At 36.3% G+C, this 23,541-nt stretch overlaps 2 protein-coding genes across 4 annotated transcripts; both read right to left on the bottom strand.

Annotated features, from left to right (window-relative positions):
• Positions 1 to 2,883: 2,883 nt before the first annotated feature.
• LOC130428595 (NACHT, LRR and PYD domains-containing protein 12-like) lies at positions 2,884 to 12,268 on the bottom strand. 3 transcript variants are annotated; one of them, XM_056756753.1, is made up of 12 exons: positions 12,154 to 12,268; positions 11,603 to 11,776; positions 11,391 to 11,507; positions 9,989 to 10,105; positions 9,353 to 9,427; positions 8,536 to 8,655; positions 6,385 to 8,211; positions 5,363 to 5,536; positions 5,088 to 5,261; positions 4,831 to 5,001; positions 4,408 to 4,581; positions 2,884 to 4,011 (listed from the first exon to the last, which is right to left on the bottom strand). In XM_056756753.1, the coding sequence occupies exons 2-12, from the start codon at positions 11,767 to 11,769 to the stop codon at positions 3,831 to 3,833; spliced, it is 3,297 nt and encodes a 1,098-aa protein (XP_056612731.1). In that variant the 5' UTR covers positions 11,770 to 11,776; positions 12,154 to 12,268; the 3' UTR covers positions 2,884 to 3,830. The 3 variants fall into 3 exon arrangements, with proteins under 3 accessions (XP_056612731.1, XP_056612732.1, XP_056612733.1); XM_056756754.1 differs by having other exon boundaries at positions 9,989 to 10,102; XM_056756755.1 differs by lacking the exon at positions 9,989 to 10,105 and having other exon boundaries at positions 12,154 to 12,267.
• Positions 12,269 to 19,033: 6,765 nt separating this feature from the next.
• LOC130428215 (uncharacterized) lies at positions 19,034 to 20,265 on the bottom strand. Its single transcript, XM_056756068.1, has 4 exons — positions 20,261 to 20,265; positions 20,114 to 20,151; positions 19,833 to 19,899; positions 19,034 to 19,747 (listed from the first exon to the last, which is right to left on the bottom strand). The coding sequence occupies exons 1-4, from the start codon at positions 20,263 to 20,265 to the stop codon at positions 19,138 to 19,140; spliced, it is 720 nt and encodes a 239-aa protein (XP_056612046.1). The 3' UTR covers positions 19,034 to 19,137.
• Positions 20,266 to 23,541: the final 3,276 nt, after the last annotated feature.

The raw sequence follows: 23,541 nt of genomic DNA, 5'->3' as shown, positions 1-23,541 counted from the left end.
TTGGGCGCAGCTGAACAGCAGCTGAGCTAACTGTACAACAGTACAGTATAGAAATTGCAAGTACAAGCAGTCGGCTGTTATCATGAAATAAACCCCTTCATTGTGATCACACTGTCAGGGTTTATTTCTGCTATAACAACCGGCTGCCTGTACATTATCACCTAAATATAAAACATGTTTACAAAAGCATACAAAAATCTCATACATGCTTACATTTTGCATTTTTATCCATTTAATTTAAATAATTGCAATACAAATTGGCTGTTTTACAAATAAATCCCTTATTAGATGCAGTACCATTAGTCTTAAGAATGTGTGTCTGCTTCTTTAAGAGTTTGGGCCTCTGCTCTTTGACTTTTTATGAAATCCTGTGATGTCATATAATAGACACGAGAGAGTTGACTTCTATTGACATGATAGACATGAGACATGAGCAACATAGACATGAGAGAGTTGACCTCTATTGAGGTAAAACATATTAGAAGTGTGATTAATACTTGTTGTATTTATTTTTTCCCAAACACTTTTTCTAACCAATGTTTCTTGGTCAGAGTTGATTTGCTCATGACGTGCAGTTCTCAACCTCCTCTTTATTCAAACTTCTTCAAATCTTTCAAGTTTTGGGAAATTTAAATTTCCCGGATTTCATGTAAACCTACACATACCTTAAACTTAGCCTAGACATAAAGAGGTATATATCTCACATTATTCCTCAGTACATTTTTAAAACATTCTAGTCCTCATATTGCATCGTCTCTCCAGATATGTTTAAAGACAAGTGGTTCGGCATTCTTCCTGGATTTTGTTTCTACAAACCATTGATGCAACCCGCAACTCGTATAAAAAAAAATGCTGAAAGTAGACAGTCCTCACTCAGATTTAATATTATTAAACATTCTTAAGCTCAATTGTACATGAAGTAACATTGACATGTTTATCATTTCTTGATAGTATACTGTACATTGTTATGATTTTAGATGATCATTTATTAAAACATATTGAATATGTTCACCAAAAGCCAACACTGATCCCTTGAAAGACATCTTTACCAGGCCTACGTTTGACAACAAAACTTTAATATTAAAAACAAATAAAAACTTCATGACCTCTTATTAACAGTTGTTTCAATGCCAAACAAGGTTTTTTCTTTGACCAAACAAAAATGATTAAATTAGCCAGACACAAGGGAATATAATGTTTTGTGAATGTCAAGAGAACAACATGTTTTAAGACAGATTGTGTAAACTTTCTTGTTTATTTAAGGTGTGAAACACACATCATAGCAGAAGACATAAAAGATGCGAGGTGGACTATTCGTGTGGAAAAACTCAGCCATTCTCCAACTAATCTTGACACTTTTTTGATGTTTCTGAGAGTTTGGCAGCTGTGACTCTGCCTTGAACTTTGATAGTGTAAACGCTCATTACACGCAAACCAAAACTGTTTCCACATCTACTAAGATATAGCAGACACACAAACCCATGAGATCTGCCTTGCAGAAATATAGTTTAATCTCAAAATGTTTTGATGACATCAGTCGTGTTGAAGCTGGACACATTTGAAAAGCCAGTCCTAGATGTGGCCAATGTGTTTCACCGACAAACAGCAAAAAACATTCATTCATTCCCAGCCCTTGAGATCTCAAAGGATCAGACATTCTTTAAGTCTAGTATTCAACTGTATATCTTTGCTTTAAATGTATTATAATGTAATTCATTATAATTATAATATACATTTTATAATTTTTTGGGGGGATATGCTTAAAAAAAAGGCCAGACAGATGCAGAAAACCAAACCCCATATGTATTTATTTGGTCATGCAGTATAGCAGTTCTGATCATATTGAGGTTGTGAAAGCATTATCAGTGTTACAGGTTACTTTCACATACAATACTTGTATCCAATCATTAACTCATTGAATGTAACCCTTTTTTGCTACATTATAAACAATATATCATACTGCTTAATCCACTAAATTTTGTCAATACATGTTTTTTTACAATTTAATACTGATGTTCATTAAACTTCATTAAAATCGTGATGTTTTTATTTCAATTTTTTTATTCTTTGTGCCTAGAAAATATTACATTCACATTTACATTTAGTCATTTAGCAGATGCTTTTATCCAAAGCGACTTACAGGTGGGGTAAGCAATGGAAGCAATTGGGACGGCATAAGGACAACAAACCAGTGGTGGTCTTGTAGGCCAGGAGCAGAGTCAGAGTCTTTTCCCTTTTAAAATCAAAATGTTGGCAGGCTGAATAAGGTCTATACTGCTCCAAAGTGCGGTGTCTACAAAGCACTGGCATTTTTCTTATGTACTTACATATTGTCATACACTTTCAAAATGAAAAAACATCACAACTGTTATTTTAAAATGATTGCTTTATATATTTTACATTTGGCATGCAGACACTTTTTCCAAAGTTACTTGCAGTGCCTTCAATCTAAACATTTACAAACTGTTAATTCATAGATTCAATATATTTTATTTAGTTATTATTTTCCTCAGGGTAATTAAACTCATGACATCTCCATAATATAATGCTCTACCAAATAAACTACAGGAATATGTTCTAACAGGTTCATTAAGAAACCAAAAATGGTTATTCTATGACATTGCGGTTTTAAAATGTTATAAAAGCAAATGATCTTAACAATTGGATTCATTTTTAACACATTTCTTATACAACCACTATTTTTTAAAGACACTTGATAAATATTGCTGTCGTTTATTAACAAAATACATGATGGTATATACCACTTTATTCACATGCTTTAATCACTCACTCATTCATTTTATTTATTTTGTACTCTTTCATTTACATTTATTCATTTGGCACACACGTTTATCCAAAGCAACTTACAAGTAGGAGAGCATGTGACATTTTGTCATTCTTTATTTTATCTATAAAGTATTTTGTTAAAGTGCCACATAGAAAAAGATCATCAACAAGTATTGATGGTTGCTGCATTGCATATTTAAAGAAAAAAATTAACCTAACTTTAAAAACCATCCTTAAACACGTTTCTGTAGAACACAGAACAAGTGCACGAAAGTTTTCTCCTGTAATAAAATATATGAGGACTGGTGTGAAGACACAAAAAGGGCTGTTAGCAATTTAAGAAAGCTTTCTATTACAGTTAAATTTGCATGACTGTCTGATTTTTACTGTAGATAATCTCTGTTTAACAGTTCCTCCTCTTCTGTCTCGACTCTCTTTTGTAATGAAGCGCTTTGTGACAAGTTGTGCAAGACCTTAAAGATATTCTCAAGGACAAATATCCATACATTCATCCAAATGTGGATGGGTGTCAAAAGAAAACTATTTGCTAAGGTTTTGTTGGGACATAAACTCATGAAACTGTCATGCAGAATTGTCATATAACTTGTAGGAGAAACTTTAATGCTAAACTCTTTCATTTCATCAATTTCCTTTTAAGAATGTTTGACTACAAATAAGGAAAAATCCACGGCCGTGCATTAAAGGATTTTAACGCACAACGTTGAGGTCAAGAACAACTCGACACGAAGCCACTGCAAAGTGAATTAAAATTGCACCGCTAGCCGTGGATTATCACGCTTATACCATGGTCATTTGCCAAGTTAAAGCTGTTATTAACGTTTACAGTATCATTTTGTTCACACAGGTTCAAATGACATCTGTTTTCCTCAGTTCATTTCACATGTTGATCAAACTGACTGGAACTACCGGTTTATAATGGTTTTAATTCACACCTTCCAGCCAATCAAACAGACCATGGTGTAATTATTTTGTATTTCTTTGTAGTTAAATGCATCTCTCAGCTCTTCATTGACATTCATTCATCAATCTATCTTCAGTTTTTCCAGTTTATAATCTGAATGCTCTTGTAGGGCAGTGAGCAGCTTCTTTGCTGGACCCAGTTTGTTCCCGGAAAGGTCCAGTTCTCTGAGGTGGGCGGGGTTTAATCTGAGAGCTAAAGCCACATCAGCACCGCCCCTTTCTGTGACATCACAGAATGACAACCTGCAGAGAAATCAGGTGTAGAGCTATTTTTTGAATTTTTTGCACATATTGAGAAAACAACGTTTTGTTTTCCTTAAAATGAATTTAATGAGTCATAAATAACCAACATTTAATGTAAAGAGAAAGTGTGCATAAAAGATAACATGCATTACAACGAGCATAAATTACTTTTATTACATGGAAACAGTCATGGCTGCCAGGTTGTGAGGTTATTTCTATCATAAGAGGAAAAAGTGTAATTTAAAAATAGTATTGAGATTATTTATTGTATGTACTATTTTTGGACCCAAAAGATTTCAACTTGGAGCGTAAGTCTAAAGGCAATATGTGTTAAAAAGTGTTTATCATCTCTCAATAAAACACAACAAATATATTTCTGTTTTCTTATTCACTCACCTCAGTTTCTCTAGTTTACACTGTGGCTCCTTCAGTAAATTAGAGATCATCTTCACTCCTGAGTTTTGTATCTTGTTTCTGTTCAGACGGAGTTCAGTCAGATGAAGAGAGTTTGATCTCAGAGCTGAACACAGACCTCTACAGCCTTGTTCTGTGACACCACAGTCCTCTAAACTGCAGACAGGGGGCGACAGAGAGCCAAATAAGGCACATGTTAAAACCTAACCCTGCTTTAAACCCCTTTAAAGGTGCATTGAAATTCTTTCCTCCTTAACAGACTTTAACCCCTAAAGAAATGAACAGTCATTTTAAAATGTAATGTAAATTGAGCAGGTCAACCGATGTGGGTACGCCTGTTTAGATCGAGACCAGCCGGATTCCTTATCCACCTGTAATCACACTTGTTGAATTAACCGTGAGTACCTTAGAGTTTTCAGTTTACAGGAAGGACTCTTCAGTCCATCACATAGAAACCACAAGCCTGAATCCATCAAGTTATTTTTACTCAAGTCCAGATCCACGAGAGCGGAGTTTCTGCTCAGAGCTTCAGCCAAAGATTTACAGCTCTCTGCTTTAAGACCACAGCTCACCAGTCTGTGAAAAAAAACACTCAACCTGTCTTTAATATTTAAATGTTTTAAAACAGTATACCGAAGCTACTATGAGAGATGGGTACAAACATTAATTTCTGTAGTGCACAGTTTGGCTTCTTCAGTATTCGTGATAATGTTTTCACTCCTGCATCTCCAGTTTGATTGAAGGTCAGGTCCAGCTCCATCAGATGGGAAGGGTTTGAGTCAAGAGCCTTTGATAAAGATGAACAATCTCCAGGAGTTAAACCACACTCGGATAATCTGTGTTAGAAAAAGATGGAAGTGTATTAAAAACGTCACACAAATAAATCTAATGAACGTTGAAAACCAAGTTAACAAATTATTGAAACAATCGATCTTACTCCAGTGTCTCAAGTTTACAGTGCAACTGCTGCAACCCTTCCGAAAGAATCTTCATTCCTGGACCACTGAGTCTATTTCCACTGAGTTTCAGCTGTTTGAGAGAGGAGGACTTTGAGCCGAGCGCTGACCTCAGTGCCTGAAAACCTTTGGAGCGGAGATTGCAGTGTCTGAGTCTGAAGAAAGACAACAAAGTGAACTTCGGGGAACACTTTCACCTAAAACTGAGCCAGCCCTAAAAACGGATAGTTGACAAATAAAATGGTGTGGCAGCAAAAATTTAGAAAATAAATTATTACACGGTGTGTCCAAAAAAAGAGAGACACACTAATATTTTGTTGGACCACCTTGCCTTTAGCTTATTACAAAACGCATTCGTTAGGTATTGTTTCGATAAGCTTCTGCAAGTCCAGAATGTCCATCTTCATATTTTTTTTGCCAATATCTTGTATTGATGATGGGAAAATCAGTCTTCTCCGGCATGTCCAAAATATTCTCAATGGGGTTAAAGTGTGGACTCTATGGTGGCCAATCCATGTGTGAAAATAAGTCTCATGCCTGAACCACTCTTTAACAATTTGAGCCCGACCAATCCAGGCATTGTCATCTTGGAATAGTCCCGTGCCATCAGGGACGTAAGTACCCATAGATGGAATAACCTCATTCAGTATATTCAGATAGTCAGCTGACCTCATTCTTCGGGCACATTACAGTGCTTTACCTAGACCTCCAATCCAATGGGAGGCTCTTACCTATTTGCTGAGTTTAATTCAGATGGTGACTTTTTGGGGGATGTGCTGTGCACTGTATGTTATAGTATTTACATTTATAATAAAAAATACTAATAGAGAGATTTAACTTGATTGTACATTTCATCTTTAACTAAGTCAAACCAAAGAACACAACTGCGGTTTATTTGTCAACTTCCCAAGTATGTTTATTTCAAGAAGTGGTCATAATTGTAACACAACGGCTCGTTTGTATTCTCAAAATCTGTTTATGAGCAAATACTGTATCTACTAACTCAGCTGTTTTGGCTTCCATGACAACAGGTAACATCTTCTCCAGACATTCATCTGCATCGTTCTGACTGTATTTCCTGAGGTCAAACACATCCAGTGTGTTTTCAGACGACAGAAGGACAAACACAAGAGCCGCCCACTGCGAAGCAGACAGTTTGGTTTTCGAAAGTTTTCTGCTTTTTTGGAAATTTTGTATTTCCTCTACTAAAGAAAAGTCGTTGAGTTCGTTAAGGCAGTGAAACAGGCTGATATATTTTTCTGAGGGGAGATTCATCCTGATTCGAATCTTTATGTAGTCTGTGGTTTCTGTCACACTATCGGTAGGAACAGGTGATGTCTGTGGTAGTATGTGATGCAGAAGAGCCTGGTTTGAATCAAGTGAGAGACCCAAGAGGAAGCGGAGGAAAAGATCGAAATGCCCTTTCTTGCTTTGCAACATCTTGTCCACAGCAGTCTTGTGTAACTCAGAAATGGTAGAACATTTGAACAAGGTTGCAATGTTGGATGTTTTCCAGTAATAAAGAATGCCCGTGTCTCCACGACGGAAAGATGTGTGCACATAAAGAGCTGCGAGATGTTCTTGTATGGTCAGATGAACAAAGCAGTAAACTTTCCCCTGATACAAGCCAAACTCCTCTCTGAAGATCTGAGTGCACAATCCTGAGTACACTGATGCTTCTGCTACATCAATGCCACACTCTCTCAGGTCCTCATCATAGAAGATCAGGTTCCCTTTCACAAGCTGCTCAAAAGCCAGTTTGCCCAGTTTGAAGATCATGTCTTCATCATTCTTCACTTTCTTCTCATAGTCCTTCTGATGTTTGATGTTTGTCTGAATGATCAGGAAGTGTGTGTACATTTGAGTGAGAGTCTTGGGGATCTCTCCTTCACTCTCTGCTTCACTCAACATTCTCTCTAGAACAGTGGCTGAAATCCAGCAGAACACTGGGATGTGACACATGATGTAGAGGCTCCTGGATGACTTCAGGTGTGAGATGATTCTGTTGTTCAGACTCTCATCACTGATTCTCTTGCTGAAGTATTCCTCCTTCTGTTTGTCAGTGAAGCCTCGTACCTCTGTGACTCGATCAACACACTCAGAGGGGATGAGATCAGCTGCTGCTGGTCTGGAGGTGATCCAGATGAGAGCAGAGGGAAGCAGATTCCCCTTCATGAGGTTTGTCAGGATCACGTCCACTGAGGCTGATTCACTGACATCACACAACCTCACACTGCTGTGAAAATCCAGAGACACACGACACTCATCCAAACCATCAAAGATGAACAACACTTTATATTCACCGCTGGAGATTTCCATTTCTTTTGTCTCTGGGAAGAAAAGATGAAGAAGATCTAATAGACTGAGTGTTTGGTTCTTCATCAGGTTGATCTCTCTGAAAGGAAGTGGAAAAATGAGGTGGACGTCCTGATTCTCTTTCCCTTCAGCCCAGTCCAGAATGAACTTCTGCACAGAGACTGTTTTTCCAATGCCAGCGACTCCCTTTGTCAGCACACTTCTGATGGGTTTGTCTTGTGCAGGTAAAGCTTTAAAGATGTCGTTGCATTTGATTGGTGTGTCCTCTGTTGCTGTTCTCCTGGATTGTGTCTCAATCTGTCTCACCTCATGTTCATTACTGATCTCTCCACTTTCACTCTCTGTGATGTAGAGCTCTGTGTAGATCTCATTCAGCAGTGTTGGGTTTCTCTGCTGTGATGTTCCCTCATACAAACACTCAAACTTCTTCCTAAGATGTGATTTGTAGACCTCATTACACATTTGCCCCTGTAGAATCTCGGTGTCCTTATCTCCAACCCATGGTTGGTCTAAACTGTAAAATATTAATGATAATGTTCTTTAGTATTATTATGATCAGTTACTAGAAACAGTGTGATTTTGCTGCTTTGAATGGATCTCATTGAAATGCTTTAGACTGAGTTTTATGTTCTAAAGAATCAGCAAATACAGACATCTATAGTGACAGCAACACCTAGTGGTCAAATGTTATACATCAACAGTATTAAACAAAATGTTTAACTTATAAAAATAAATAAATATAAATATAAATTGTACATTGATATTATAAATTGATCAAAATAAGGTGCAGCAGGGATAAAATACTAATCTCATCTGAAACATGTTCAATGGCTCTCACACTGGTTCTGTTGGATGTTCTCCCTCAAATTTCAACGGGGGATCCATAGAATGGTTACTCTTCATGGACAAACAGCTAGGAACTGGTGAGAGTGAACCACTTCCCCCCGACAGGACTGAACTGAGATCAGAGAGGTAAAAACACAGTAAAACAGAGTTAACACAACTGTACTGGTGTAGGCTACATTTAAAAATCTGTTGCAACAAGCTCACAACAGTGTTGCTTTTGCCTAGGGTGGAGTTGTATTTAGGGATGCTCATTTCAGTTAATTTCCCTAACCGAGAACAAACGCTTGTTACCTGAACATTAATCGTTAACTAATACGATTTTAATATTAAATTGGAATGAAATAAAAATCATGCTGCGTTTCATTTCGAAGGCTGCGTCCTCGGAGGTCGCGTTTGTCCATCGCATACGCCTTCGCATGCAACATCTGGAGGACGCAGACTTCGAAATGGGAGACAGCTCGGTGTCCTCATCTTCAGCCTCTAGTTGGTCCAACGTGTCAAGTGTTAATGATAATGTTGGATTAATGAGAAGTTACTGTGAGTGTGATTAAGCTGCTCTGAATGGATCTCACTGTGTGAGTTTTATGATCTCATGAGCTTCCCAATCAGCAAATGCACACATCTAGAGTGACAGCAACACCTAGTGGTCAAATGTTACACAACAGAATTAAAAAAAAAACTTAACAACTCAACTCTACTTAACTTAACTTTAAATAAATATTAAATGTATACTGAAATTATAAATGAATCCAAATAAGGTGCAGCAGGCATCAAAAACTCTCGTCTGAAACATGTTCAATGGCTCTCACACTGGTTCTGGTGGACGTTCTCTCTCTAATTTCAACGGGGGATCCATAGAATGGTTACTCTTCATGGACAAACAGCTAGGAAACAGTAAAACAGAGTTAACACAACTGTACTGGTTTAGGCTACATTGGAAAATCTGTTGCAAAAAGCTATCAACAGTGTTGCTTTTGCCTGGCGTATAATATATCTGAACAATTGGCAGAACCTCTTCTAAATTAACACAGCCTTAACATATACATATAAGGGCATTCGAATGTACAAATAATTTCACCACTTAATGTTTTAAACCTAAAGGAATACATAATGTGGACTAATAGCTTTAAAATGATGTCGTCGTGTTGCATGCAGGTGTTTCGCCCTCATCTGCTGCCAACATTTTGAGATCACATGATCAGCAGAATAAAGCAGTCAAAGCACCTCTGGTATTTATAAAATGGCATCAATAATCAGAAACTTGGTTTTGTGTGATGCTCTATTCCTGTAGAATAGATGTTTGATGTTTTGTATTTTTCAGGGTATCCTAAAGGGGGCCCCGCCTTTAAAACAAACATGCTAGAAAGTCTAAGCTAATTATACACCAAAAAAGTAAAAGGATGTGCATTATTTTGCCAGAAAAGAGGGCCAGAAAATTGTGTCACCTGTGTGTACTGTTTCTATCTTTATCCTGGAGCTCTGGTGGTGTAGGCAAAGACCTATTGCTCTTCATGGATACACAGCTGGATCCAGGAGCGTCTCTTCGCATTGACTGAATACTACTTTAGAAAACAAAAGGACCCAAATAGTATTGAGTCCTTCCGTGTCAACTCAACCATAGGTCCCTTATTTTTCCTTATTACAGAAGCAAGACCGACATCATTAGAGATGGAAGCCAAAATATGATAGTTATTAAGTAATCACTTAGTTTGTAGAGGGAGGTACAAATGACAATTTTCACTCTAGATTTGGAGCCAAATTAGAGGAGGTGAAAAATGAGAAATATGCAAGCATCATTATTTTATTTTTACACAAAGATCAGTTTATTTGTTAGTAAATATGTTAATTATACAAATAATAGAGGCATTTTATGCCAATGTGACATTTAAAAAATGAAGAAAGGGCATTTTTGGACTATAAAGGGAATAGGGACTATAAAGGGTTCTTGCTAATTTATCTGAGACAGTATTTTCCTTTGAAACTATAATATCTTTTAAATTAACTATTGAGACCAAGTTATTGTTCCTCAGCTTCGCTAGTCCATTAGCAATTTCAGTTGTTTTGTAACAAGAAGTTGTTCAAATGTTTATGTTCAATGCAGTTGTTTTAAAAGAACGAAAAAACATATATTTCTAGATTCAAAACTATTTGTTCTTCAGACATTCCTCTTTAAAAGAAATGAAATACCAGATTTTTCAAAAGATGTCCCACATTTGGTTTTTGATGACTGAAAATGTGTGCATTTTAACCGTTTTCTCACGAAGCCACATTTAGATCCTCATATCTCTAGGACTGCACCTAACAGGGCTTTAAAAATGTAGTTCCCAAAAGAGAAGTTGGTCATGAACAAGAATCTAAAATGACATTAAGGTATCTCTAACGGTTCTTGAGTTAGAGGCACACATATTTAGTAAAAAGAACACCAAAATGACATTTCTTCGTTTTTGAGCTGTCACCATTGGCATTAAATGCATTCTTAAAATTAACAGATTTACTAACAGATAAACTGATCTTTGTGTAAAAAATAAATAATGATGCTGGCATATTTCTCATATTATTTTTCACCCCCCTGTCATTTTTACTTCCCTCTACAAATTAATTGATTACTTAATAACTCTTCACCGGTGGCATTTCATTATTATTGTTTACATCACACCAGATGTTGGTCTTGCCTCTGTAAAAATCAATCAATATTCAACATTTGATTGATTCAACAAGATGCAAAACTAAATTTCATGGTATCCTAAAGGTGGCCCAGCCTTTAAAACAAACATGCTAGAAAGTCTAAGCTTATGACACACCCAAAAAAAAAAGGATGTGCATTATTTTGCCAGAAAATTGTGTCACCTGTGTGTACTGTTTCTATCTTTATCCCGGAGGTTTGGTGGAGCATCTGCAGACAGATTGCTCTTCATGGATACACAGCTGGTTCCAGGAGCGTCTCTTCGCATTGACTGAATACAACTTTAAAAAACAAAAATCATTGAGGTTTAAATCCGGTGTTCATGTCACAAAAAGGACCCAAATAGTATGCATTTGCAAATAGGCAAACTACTCACTTCTTGGAGCCATGATCATGAAGATCATTATGATCGGTTGTGTTCTCTGATGTCACAGGATCAGTTTGTGTATGATGTGTTGTTGCTTTAGTGTCTTGTATGGAGTGCATCTTCTCTGAATGGGAGTATTGTATATTGGGTGTCACAACGGACCCCTTTGTATTCATGGTGCTCCTATGATAAACAAAGATATGTTTACAAAATGCTCAGTAGCCTACTTCAATTTTTAGTTTAGTGCATTGTAAAATACAACACAACACAACACAACACAACTCACCCCGCCCTACCAAAGGTTAACATAAGATTAGCTTGATATTAAATATTTTACCAAGTGTACACGGTGGCATTATTCAAAAACTCTACGTAATAGTTAGCTAGTAGGATCTAAACATTATACTTCATTATGACCATGATGTGTGTGAATAAAATGCGCAAAAACGATGTGCAACCGACAATTTTTGTCACAAAGTCTGAAAACAAAACGCAACACAGTAATCATCCGGGCTTTAAATCTATTTAAAGATGTTTATACTCTCAAGCAGTTTACTCACGTGTCCCTAATCCCTCGAGGGACAGAAATATTCACATTTCATTCTTGTTTTTGTGTTCGTGAAGCGACTTGAGTTTCGTTTCGTTTCCTGAGTTTGACTCCGCCCACAGCTACACGTCACGAGGCAGGTGCACTTCAGTCACGCTTTGAGAATGTGTTTCTGCTTAGATGCTTTTGTAATATTTTGTGTAAAAATCGCGCAACGTCAGTCATTTGAAACCCTGAGTCACGGAGAGATATGTGTTTGTGTCGTTTAATTGTTATTCCCTGCGTTGACTTCTCACCTTTGCCCTCAATGACCCCTGAGAAACGCAGTTCGCACGAGACGTTAACCAGCGGCGGCTCAAGGTGAGTTTGTGCTCCCAAAATAAACATATTTTAATATTTTACATAATATATAATATTTTAATACAATCTGTCCATGCATCCTACGTTTCTTGTGGACTTTTCAGTGTTGGACCGTGTTTAATCGATTTACGGGTCGCATTAAGGGACAAACAACATCAAAGTGATATTGAAATGCCTTCAACCTAACGTTACTGTAAAATAGCCTTGCTAGCAGTAACCAAACATTGCTTTATAATATTGTTCATTCAACGTATGTTTTTCAAACACTTTGATATCAAATCAACCTACCACAAGTGCACAAGATAATAATGTTGCAATAAATGACAATTTCCACAACAGAAATAAAGCACAGATACAGTAGAAGTAATGTTGAATATTGTTTAATAATACACTGCTTGTTGTGTTCCCGTGTTAGAGACATTGGTCTCCATTTCAGGGCCGTGAACAGTGTATTTTTGGTTAAATTTATGCTTCGTTATAATAATAATATATGCTGTGGTTGATAAAAAAAACTAATTTTATTCAATATCTTTTTTGGCTGATATGAGTTAACTTTGAATATCAGACAAAATCTGATATGTCCTTATGTAGAACACTAAGCAAGATGGTCCAGAAGCCATGGGCGAAACTAGTTGGTTGTATTTTGTTCAAACAGTCCTGTAGTGTTAAAAGTAGTTTGATTTATTGCCAAACAAACCGGATTTCTTAATGTAATGTTTGTTCAGTTAATACAAAAAATCTCAAAAAAAACAAAAAAATTCTACACTGCCATTAAATCATACAAAGACATAAAGAGAATGTGAGTCAGTGATTAGTTATCAGGCAAATTAACTACAACTCATTCCTCATTGTTGTTTTTGATGGGACACAGTTCTCATCAATGGCGGTGTTTTGTTCACCTTTACAAGCATAGCACACGGTGTCGCTCACACAACGATAGAGAGGCACACAAAATGCGATGAGCTTAAATCTGCTCTGCAGATCTTTTTTTGTGTCACGGAAATAGAAGTTTTTGAAAACAAACGCTTTAATTCCACTGAGTTTTCTCCAATCAAGAGCTTTGATTATATTGTATGGGCCTTTCTCATCCAGACACGTGCCAAAACAGGGAGAGTTAAAGGTGTAGAAAATACTGCAGTTTTGATTATTTCTGTGCAACAGGTTTTTCATGAGTGAGGTGTCAAGAGGGTATAATAAAAGACGTTCAGAATGTACAGTATAATTGTTTTTCTTCTTTTTCTTCTTTTCAGTTCCTGCCGCTATAAGCTGATGACCCTTGTAAATAGGGTGGGACTCATCAGCAATAGCGTTTTTCACCTTATTTGCATATTCCTGTGTCAGAAAGTTATCCTGTGAAGGATAAAAGCCCAGCAGACATTGAGATTTTGGTACGTTGATGGCTGTGGCGTACTGATGGGGTTGTCCATTAGCATCAATTCTGTTATAGCTGGAAAACAGGATCGGACAATTATTAAAAGAGTAAAGAAAACAAAATAGTTTGTATTTTGTGGCAGGTGTTGATGAAAGAGATGTGTCTTTAATCATCTGGTTGAAATGAAGTGATGGGAGTCATAGTAGTGATGGGAAAAGCAATGTTTGCGAATGACCGATCATAGGGAAGCCAGTAGTGGTCGAAGCACAGAGTAGTAACATAAAGTAGTAATGTATAGTGAAATACATAATTTCTATAGAATGAAAAGTATGCTTTTAAGGCACTGGCTGTCTCTACTCTTTATCCACTTTCCTTTAATGCAAAAAAATCATTCTTTACATTGCTACGATCCTTTTGTGTTTCTCAGAAGCAAGAAAATCAGGCTTGGAAGAATGTGATGACTTGTTTAAACGATGGAAGAATTTTAAGTTTTGTTTCCCAACCTGTTTACTTTAAGATGATAGTCAAATCCTAATGGTGAAATCATGTTTCTGTTAATGAACTTATTCTTTTGCATTATTGACTCAATCCATACTCACTTCTGCTCAAAGAAGTTTATAATGCGGGCGAGAGTATGAAGGTCCACTGACTCTCCCGAACTTTGTATCCAACGGGGAAGCAGAAAAATCAGCAGAAGACCACTCAGATACACAGTAAAATTCTACAGACACACAACACACACATTTCTATACTTGTCATCGCAGGAACTTTTCCATTTTTTTATTAGTTAATCTAAGATTGATGTTTTCTATTTGATTCAATTATTTCCATTACTAAAGTTTCATCAACAGAAATTCTGAGTAAATCATTCTAAAACGTGACTTACCATGTTATCTGTTGTCCTGAAACTGATGATGTGCGACTCTCCTCACAGACTTTACAGTAATGTTGAAAGTCTGGAATTGTGAGGTATAGTAGACGTGTCAGCTGTACATTACATGTTTTGTTATGCAAAACAATCATTCTGCATTTACGCAGAAGGTGTCTGTCATGTCTGTCCTGCTGTAATAATAGTGTCCAAAGGTTCTTTGCTTGAAATAGTATTAATTTATATTTATAAAACGTTCAGTTCTGGTGCTTGATTCTAATTGGTTGAGCCGAGTTCTAAGCCGTTATAAAATACTCAGATTCATAACTGCTTACCGCATTACATAGCCTAAATATTACTTTACTTTATTTTATGAAACCTTGCTACGCTTATGGAATGGCCGTTTTATAAAAGCAATAAGCCCTGCAAAGTTATGGATTACAAGTGCATTTTATAACACCTAATATGGCTTTAGGCACAACACGAAACACCCCACCTCTCATAAAATCTACTGTAACCCACTGCTTCTTCGGGCTCATTGCTTTATTAACTATAAAATATATATATGTAGTGGTGGGCCGTTAACGCAGTGAGACTCTTATCGCGCGATAAAAAAAATGTCGCCGTTAATCTATTCTCAAAGTTGGGTTGGGAGCTGGGTCTATACTACGCAAGCTATGATTTTTACCTTGATATTTTAGCGCGGATGTATACCACCTTAACTGCACTGTGCGGGGCGAGAACGAGATTTTTCAACTTGCGTGATTCGCGTCATTCGCGGAAGCAGAAGCCGCCTCATCATCTCATAACCAGGGCTTCATTCGCGCGATTGGCGCAGCAAGTAGGTCTATTGCCTCTTTGCATTAACACATAAATCACTCGCGCTTGACGCACCATTCGCGTTTGGTCTGAACACAACATAACGTCACTGTGAAATTACCGCATCAAACGTGACGTGCTAACATGGATGCAGCTATGAAGCCGCCGGGTTTGCTTCAGGGAATATTAATTTTTAAGAAGCTTCCCAATAGAAACATCGACAAGACTAAGGTTGTTTGCACCTTGTGCAATGCGGAATTGGTTTAAAAAAAAAAAAAACTTTCTCTCAACAGGTAGTGGTCTAGCTTTAGTTGAAACCAGTAACTTTGTATTGAGATCTAATGTATTATGGCTCCTGTATGACATATCGCTTGTTGCTCCCTCACTCTTTGTAAGTCACTTTGGATAAAAGCGTCTGCTAAATGACTAAATGTAAATGTACTGTAGGAGCTCTTTCAGTCTCAAGTACCACCTAAACGGAAATCTTCCCTTAGCTAATGCGGAAGTAAACACAAGAACATCTTATTGAACATAATTTAATTTTCATCACCAATTATCATAGTAGAACAGCTTTCTCAAGCAGTTTGAGATGCATTTTGGAAACAGGAGATGAGCCCCTGGTCTAATGCGCCACCTGGCTTGAGAAACCCGTTCTCAAAGACTTACTTTTAGTCATTATTTGGGTAGCACACATATTCTGAATGGCTTCGGCAGAATTCAAATGAGCCATTTTAATCTAGATTAAAAAAATTAATCTATGCCCACCACTAATATATATATATATATATCGTATAGTCTTTCTATTTTTAATTTAGCAGATGATTTTATCCAAAGCTACATTTTTTTTGAAGGAATAGAAAAGAGTAAAGAAGAGAAAATAGTTTGTATTATTTTGTCAGGTGTTGACAAAAGAGATGTGTCTTTAATCGTCTGGTTGAAATATAAAGGTACATCTGTATAGCAGTGATGGGAAAAGCCATGTTTCCTAATGACCGATCCTAGGGAAGCCATGGATATAGGGAAAAGTGTAGAGGTCCAAGCACAGACTAAAATAGTAACATAAAGTAATGTTTATATTACTTTTTATTTTATATAAAAATTATACTTGGTATAACACTGGTCTCTATGGACTTTCTTTTTACACAAAAAGCAGAAAAATCAGGCTTGGAACAATGTGATGATGACATGTTTAAATTATGGCAGAATTTTCAGTTTTGTTTCCCAACCGGTTTACTTTAAGATGATAGTTAAATCCTAATGGTGAAATCATGTTTCCGTTAATGACCTTATTCTTTAACATTATTGACTCCCTTTTTGTTCTCATTGCCAAGTTATTTTTTTGTAATCCATATCAATAAAGTTTCATCAACAAAATTCTGGGTAATTTATTATTCTAAAACATGACTTACCATGTTATCTGTTGTCCTGAAACTGATGATGTGCGACTCTCCTCACAGACCTATAGTATAGTAATGTTGAAAGTGTGGAATGGTGAGGTACAGTAGACGTGTCAGCTGAACATAACAAGTTTTGTCATGCAAAACAATCATTCTGGATTTAGGCAGAAGGTGTCTGTCATGTCCAAAAGTGCTTTACTTGTCATAGTATTTATTTATATTTATAAATGTTAAGTTCTGGTGCTTGATTCTGATTGGTTGAGCCGAGTTTGAAGCCTGCTAACCGCATTACATAGCCTAAATATAACTTTATTTACTTAATTTTAAGAAACCTTGCACACATATGGAATAAACGTTTCATAAAAAGCAATAAGGCCCATGAAGTTATGTGGTACAAGTGCATTTTATAACAGCTGGGGGGGTTTTAGCCACGACATGATACACCCTTAGCTGTTATAAAATGCACTGTATCCCATTGCTTTATTACCACTGTGATTTAATGAGTCTTGAGATTTTACTGAATCAGAGACAGAATGACATGTCATATATGTTTATATATACAGAGTGAACAAGGTTTGTAGAATGATATTAACCTTTAAAGATTTGTCTGTGGCTGTGGAGTAAAAAATAGGACTGTCTGAAAACAGGTTTTTATTCCACTATTCCACAAAAGAAGATCATTTGAAAAATGTTGGTCCCCATTGACTTCAAAACTAATGCAAGTCAATAGCGACCAACACTGTTCTGTTACCAACATTCGTTTTGTGTTGTGTTGTGCAGAAGAAAGAAAGTCATACAGGTTTGAAATGACAAGATGGTGAGTAAATAATGACAGAATTTAAATTTTTTAGGTAACTTTGTACTTTAACTGTGCATAACACCGTAATGTAGCCTTAAATGAGAATTTCCATAACAGGTTTTTCATTAGAACTAAATGTGAACAATTGTGTGCTTTTTGCTTTCACGCTTTGATATTTATAGCATGCACAATATATTTTATTCATTACGCTTTGTTATAATAACACTTGTCTGTTCAGAATTTTAAGGTACAATTAATCTGACAAAAATGTGCACGCTTTCCCACATAACCACTTTTGTCTTGTGGATAAATGAACTATAACTCTTGTTTTGTTGTTGGTGGAATACTGTTCCTATCAATGTTTTTTTTCCAGAGAAACATTCTTTACATTGTTTCTCTGTTTCACTAAAGCAGGAATAAAAGGCTTGGAAGAATGTGACAGTTTGTTGAAATGCTGAATTTAGATTTTTGTGTGGACTGTTTCCTTTAAGATTAAATCACATTTCTGTTGATGTCTTCCTGACCGATGCTTGTACATTATTCACTCTCTATCTGTTCTTATAGTAACATTATTAAACATACTTAATAGTTTATAATGCAAGGAAGAGCCTGAATGTCCAACACACACACGTTTGACGTTATCAAAAATGTTCCCAGGCAACGAACTACATCAAAATGTAATGGGCAAATATTTTATTTAATAATGTGCAATGTTACCTAACGTCATGCTCATATTGCTTTAAAGGATTCACAGGAAAAAATGTAAAAGCTTTACTGTAAATGACTGTAAAACCGCCACTGAAATGTATGACTGTTTGCAGATCTATGGAAATAGGTTCTACAGTAAGATTTGTTCATTTTGCAGTGATAATACTCTAAAAACGACCAAAAATTGTTACAGTTGAGCACTGAGAAGATCTGTCTGTCTATCGACATCAATATTTTTGTCAAGCAGGAAGGTTTCCTTGTTTTTGATTGGCTATATGTGTTAAAGTATTTAGGTTTGTTTTAATACTAAACATTTTTACCTTTAATATTTAAAAATCCTTGTTCTAAAACACATTAATTCAGGTGCAGTATGGCATGTTATGCTGGTTGGTGAATATTCAATGATGTCCCATTATTAACCCATAGGTAATAGAGGCAGTTCACAACAATCAACATTAATTCACAAAAAACGTTCTTCGTGTGACCATTTTTAATTCAGGTTCATTGAATGATGCAAAACGTCTTCAGTACAAAGTGATTTCAAGAAGATGTGAGTGAGGGAGATTTATTTACATCTCCGAATGAGAATCAACACAATGAAAATTATTTTGTTTCTTCGAGCTAAGCATAAACACATTTCCCCCATCAGCACTTTTCATTTTGCGGCAAATAAACTAGAGTTCACTGCGGTGTCTTATGATTGGTGGTGGTGGTGGGAGACAGTTCTCATTAATGGGGGCGTCTCCTTCCCCGTTACAAGCGTAGCACTCGGTCACGCTCACACAACGATAGAGAGGGACACGTGATGCGATGAGCTTAAATTTACTTTTAAGACCTTTCCTTGTGTCATGCTTCCAGAACTGCCTGAAAACAAAAGCTTTAATTCCATCGTGTATGCTCCACTTATCAAGAGCTTCCAGAATATTGTATGGACCTTGCTCATCCAGACACGTTCCGAGACACGGGGAGTTAAATGTGTAGAAAATACTGCAGTCTTGTTTATTTCTGTTTAACAGGTTTGTCATGAGTGAGTTGTCAGGAGGGTTCAGTAAAAGATACTCAGAATGAATATTGTACTTTCCAGTACGTATAGTTCCGGCTGCTATAAGCTGTTGACCCTGGTAAACTGGGTTGGACGCATTAGCAAGATAATTTTTCACATTATTTGCATTTTCATGAGTGAGGAAGTTGTTCTGATTAAAGCCGGCTTGACATTGAGCCTTTGGTACGTTGATGGCTGTCGCATATTGAAGGGGGTATCCTTTAGCATCAACTCTCTTATAGCTGGAAAACATTAAGCAAACTTTAGCAGACACTTAAAAGAGACTCATTGACTGATTTCTGTTTGTTTATTTCATTGCACACTTACTTTTGCTCAAAGAAGTTTATAATGCGGTCAAGAGTTTGAATGTCCACAGCTTCATTTTGCACACTTTCTGTCCAATGAGGAAGCAGAAAGATCAGCAGAAGACCATTTAGAGACATAATGAACTTCTGCAGAGACACAATATAACTCACAAACGAACACACAGTGATACACGTATAATTGCAGAGAATTTTTCATTTATAATATTGATATCATTAGACGACACAACTGATACAAGTTACAACAATAATCATTATGTGTACATATTCTTGAATGTGACTTACCATTGTATCTATTGTCCTGAAACTGTATGTTCGGAGATCTAGTAATGTTGACAGTCAGGAGGTGTCTGTATTTATTCTCTCAGTAAAAGGGATGGGCCTGTGTCGCAATCATATAGTACATATTTTTGTCATAAGCAGGAAGTTTACCTCATATTTGAGTGGCTATAAATACATACATGGAAATATTAGGGTAAAACTAAAAAGGGGATTTTGCTTGGTGATAGTATTTCTACGTACGTTTACTTAAATCTTCGTTCTAAAATTCAGAACGACAAATGGATGTTGGTGTATAATCTGTGTGTATATATATATATACCAACAAGTCTATGTACACTCATAGGACCACAATGGTTGTTTACAGCGTTCCCCAAATACGATCCCCTGGAGCGTTTCCTAAACAAGGTCCAATATTAACCTTAAAGTAATAATAAGACAGAACAATGAACATTACTTCACACAAAAAAAGAACATTTAGAATACGCCATTTTGATTCTTTAGTACTTGGATGCCTGTCACATACTGACCGGACGCCCATCACCATCAACTCTCTTATTGCTGGAAAACATTAAATAGGACAAAACAGGACTACGGTTTAGGTCACACAAAAATGACTTTTTACATTACATACGCACATCTCTTGACACGTTTTTTTTCATAGTAAACATTCCTAACATTCTTTCTTTGTTTCACAGAAGCAGGAATATCAGGATAGGAGCAATGTGACGGTTTGTTGAAATAACAGATTTTTGTGTTTCCTTTAAGATTAAATCACATTTCAGTTGATGGCTTCCTGACTGATGCTTGTACATTATTCACTCTGTTTCTTTTCTTCTTGAAACATTATAAAACATACTTTATAGTTTATAATACGGGCAAGAGCCTAAATATCCAACACATTTGATGTTATCAATAAAATGCTCCCAGGCAACGAATTACATAAAATTTCAAGAGAAAATATTTTATTTAATATTGTGCAATGTTACCTAACGTCATGGTCAAAATTGCTGTAAAAGTGTTCACAGGAAAAAAAATTAAAGTATGACTGTTTACAGATCTATAGCAACCTACTGTTGGTTCTACAGTAGAGATTTGTTCATTGTGCAGTAATAATACTGTAAAAACGACAGAAATGTGTTACAGGTAGAGCACTGAGAAGATCTGTCTGTCGCCATTGACGTATTTTTGTCAAGCAGAAAGGTTTCCTTATTTTTGATTGTCTATGCGTGTTGAAGTATGTGGATTTGTTTTAATACTAAACATTTTTACCTTTAATATTTAAAATCCTTGTTCTTAAACACACTGTAAAAATTTGCTGTAGTTTTTGCAGCAGGTTTGCCATTAACTTACTGTAGATTTAATTACTACTCACTATACTTTCCAATTTGTACTGTTTTCAATTACTTTAATAATAAAAAAATTACTTTGACTTTTGAGGCTCAAAATGAACAAGAAGAGACTGGCATTAGCACTGCAACACTGCAAAAAATACATTCTTCCTTAGTATTTTTCCCTTGTTTTCTGTAAAAATATTTAAAACTTTGTAAATTACGATACATTTACATAACAAGAAAAGTGACCCAAGATATTTAGTCTTGTTTTAGCAAAGATATATCTAAACTAGGTAAGTTTATGCTTAAAAAAAATTGCACATTAAATCTACAGTAGATTACTGGAAACCTTTTATAGTGCACATTTATTCAGGTGCAAAATGGTATGCTGGTTGGTGAATATTCACTGATGACCCATTATTAACCCTCAAGTAATAATCAGGCAGTTCACAACAATCAACATTAATTCACAAAAAAAACTTTCTTCATGTGATTATTTTTATGTGCATTCGATGATGCAAAACGCCTCGGTCTCGCTCACACAATGATAGAGAGGCACACGAGACGCGATGAGCTTACATTTGCTCTAAACATCTTTTTTTGTGTCAAACTTCCAGAAATCCTTAAAAACGAAAGCTTTAATTCCACGACGTGTGCTCCAGCCACCAAGAGCTTCCAGAATGTTGTGTTTGCCTTCTTCATCCAGACACGTGCCGAAACACGGAGAGTTAAAGGTGTAGAAAATACTGCAGTTTTGATTATTTCTGTTTAACAGGTTTGTCCTGAGTGAGGTGTCAGGAGTGTTCAGTAAAAGAGACTCGGAATGAATATTGTACTTTGTCATATTTCGGAGTCCTTCCGCAATGAGCTGTTGACCCTGGTAAATTGCACTGGAGTCATTAGCAATAGCAATTTTCACAATCCGTGCATTTTCCTCAGTTAGAAAGTTGTTCCTTGAAGGAATAAAGCCGGCTTGACATTGAATTTCTGGTACGTTGATGGCTGTGGCGTACTGACGGGGTTGTCCATCAGCATCAACTCTCTTATAACTGGAAAACATTAAGCACCCTTATATCATTGGATACATTTCTATTTGTTACAACACAAACCATCATCAAATCAATCTAAAATGCAGCTGTTCTCCATAGACTTTCTTTTTGTTGTAAAAATCACATTTGACACAAAGTTTCATGTAAAGGCGATTAATTGCGTTTTTAATCACGGTTCTGTTAAAAAATACTTGAACAATGCATTTGAAAGTCTTTACTCCCTCTGTTCTCAACGCATACTTACTTTAGCTCAAAGAAGTTTATGATGCGAGTCAGAGTATTGACGTCCACAGTCTCATCCACTCTTTGAGTCAAACCAGGAAGGAACCAGAAAGATCAGCAGTAGTCCACACAGATTCACAATCTAAACGGACACAACACATTCACACAGACTTTAAATTGTCTGTTTTGTACTGAATTGTAATTATATAAAGTTAACGATATTGATATTTTCTATGATTTATTATCACTTCTCTTTAAATGATCAAAATAATCAATGGTACCATAATTTCTGTTCTCCTAAGATTGTAAATTCAGAGTCAGAGATGATGTGCGGCTCTCTTCACAGAAGAAAGTCTGAGATGAAGTGTGTGCTATTATACCTTCACTGGCGGGGTCAGGTCAGTAACAGCTGTCACGTAAAGGCTTGGTCATGTAAAAGTGAATGCAGAAGTATTGAGAAATGTTTCTGATTGTAAAAACAAACCAGGAAAGTTTCATGTGATAAGCAGAAGTGCGTGTGAAATGTTTCCCAATGTGATTTTTTTTATTGTTTTGTGCACTCCATCAGAACTTTTTGTTGTGACCATCTTATTGAAATGATGGACGGAAGGGATACAAAATCCTACCACTTGAAGTTATCAGATGAACAAATAATCTAGCACTGACTTCATATGAAAAAGGAACAAACTCATGTAGTTCTATTTTCCTCATAATAAGGCCTATCTTGGACCATTAGATATTTTTAGATGATGTCCTTAAACAGAAAACTATTAAATTCAGCAGGGCCTGCCTTCCTTTTACGTGACTGTTAGCTTGTTCAGTTGGTCAT

The sequence above is a fragment of the Triplophysa dalaica genome, chromosome 9 (genome assembly GCF_015846415.1).
Source record: "Triplophysa dalaica isolate WHDGS20190420 chromosome 9, ASM1584641v1, whole genome shotgun sequence".
NCBI lineage: Eukaryota > Metazoa > Chordata > Actinopteri > Cypriniformes > Nemacheilidae > Triplophysa > Triplophysa dalaica.
This window is presented reverse-complemented; position numbering and strand designations above follow the sequence as displayed.

Bases quoted from the DNA above. Each gene is read 5' to 3' on its own strand.
- LOC130428215 (XM_056756068.1), bottom strand. The intron at 19,900-20,113 runs GTAAGTCACATT...CTCATTGGACAG, and splicing joins TCAGGACAATAGATACAATG to AAAGTGTGCAAAATGAAGCT. The intron at 19,748-19,832 runs GTAAGTGTGCAA...AATGTTTTCCAG, and splicing joins ATAAACTTCTTTGAGCAAAA to CTATAAGAGAGTTGATGCTA.
- LOC130428595 (XM_056756753.1), bottom strand. From the start codon at position 11,769: ATGAATACAAAGGGGTCCGTTGTGACACCCAATATACAATACTCCCAT. The intron at 8,212-8,535 runs GTGAGAGCCATT...AATATTTTACAG, and splicing joins GAACATCCAACAGAACCAGT to TTTAGACCAACCATGGGTTG. The intron at 5,002-5,087 runs GTTTGTACCCAT...TTTTTTTCACAG, and splicing joins TGTGCACTACAGAAATTAAT to ACTGGTGAGCTGTGGTCTTA.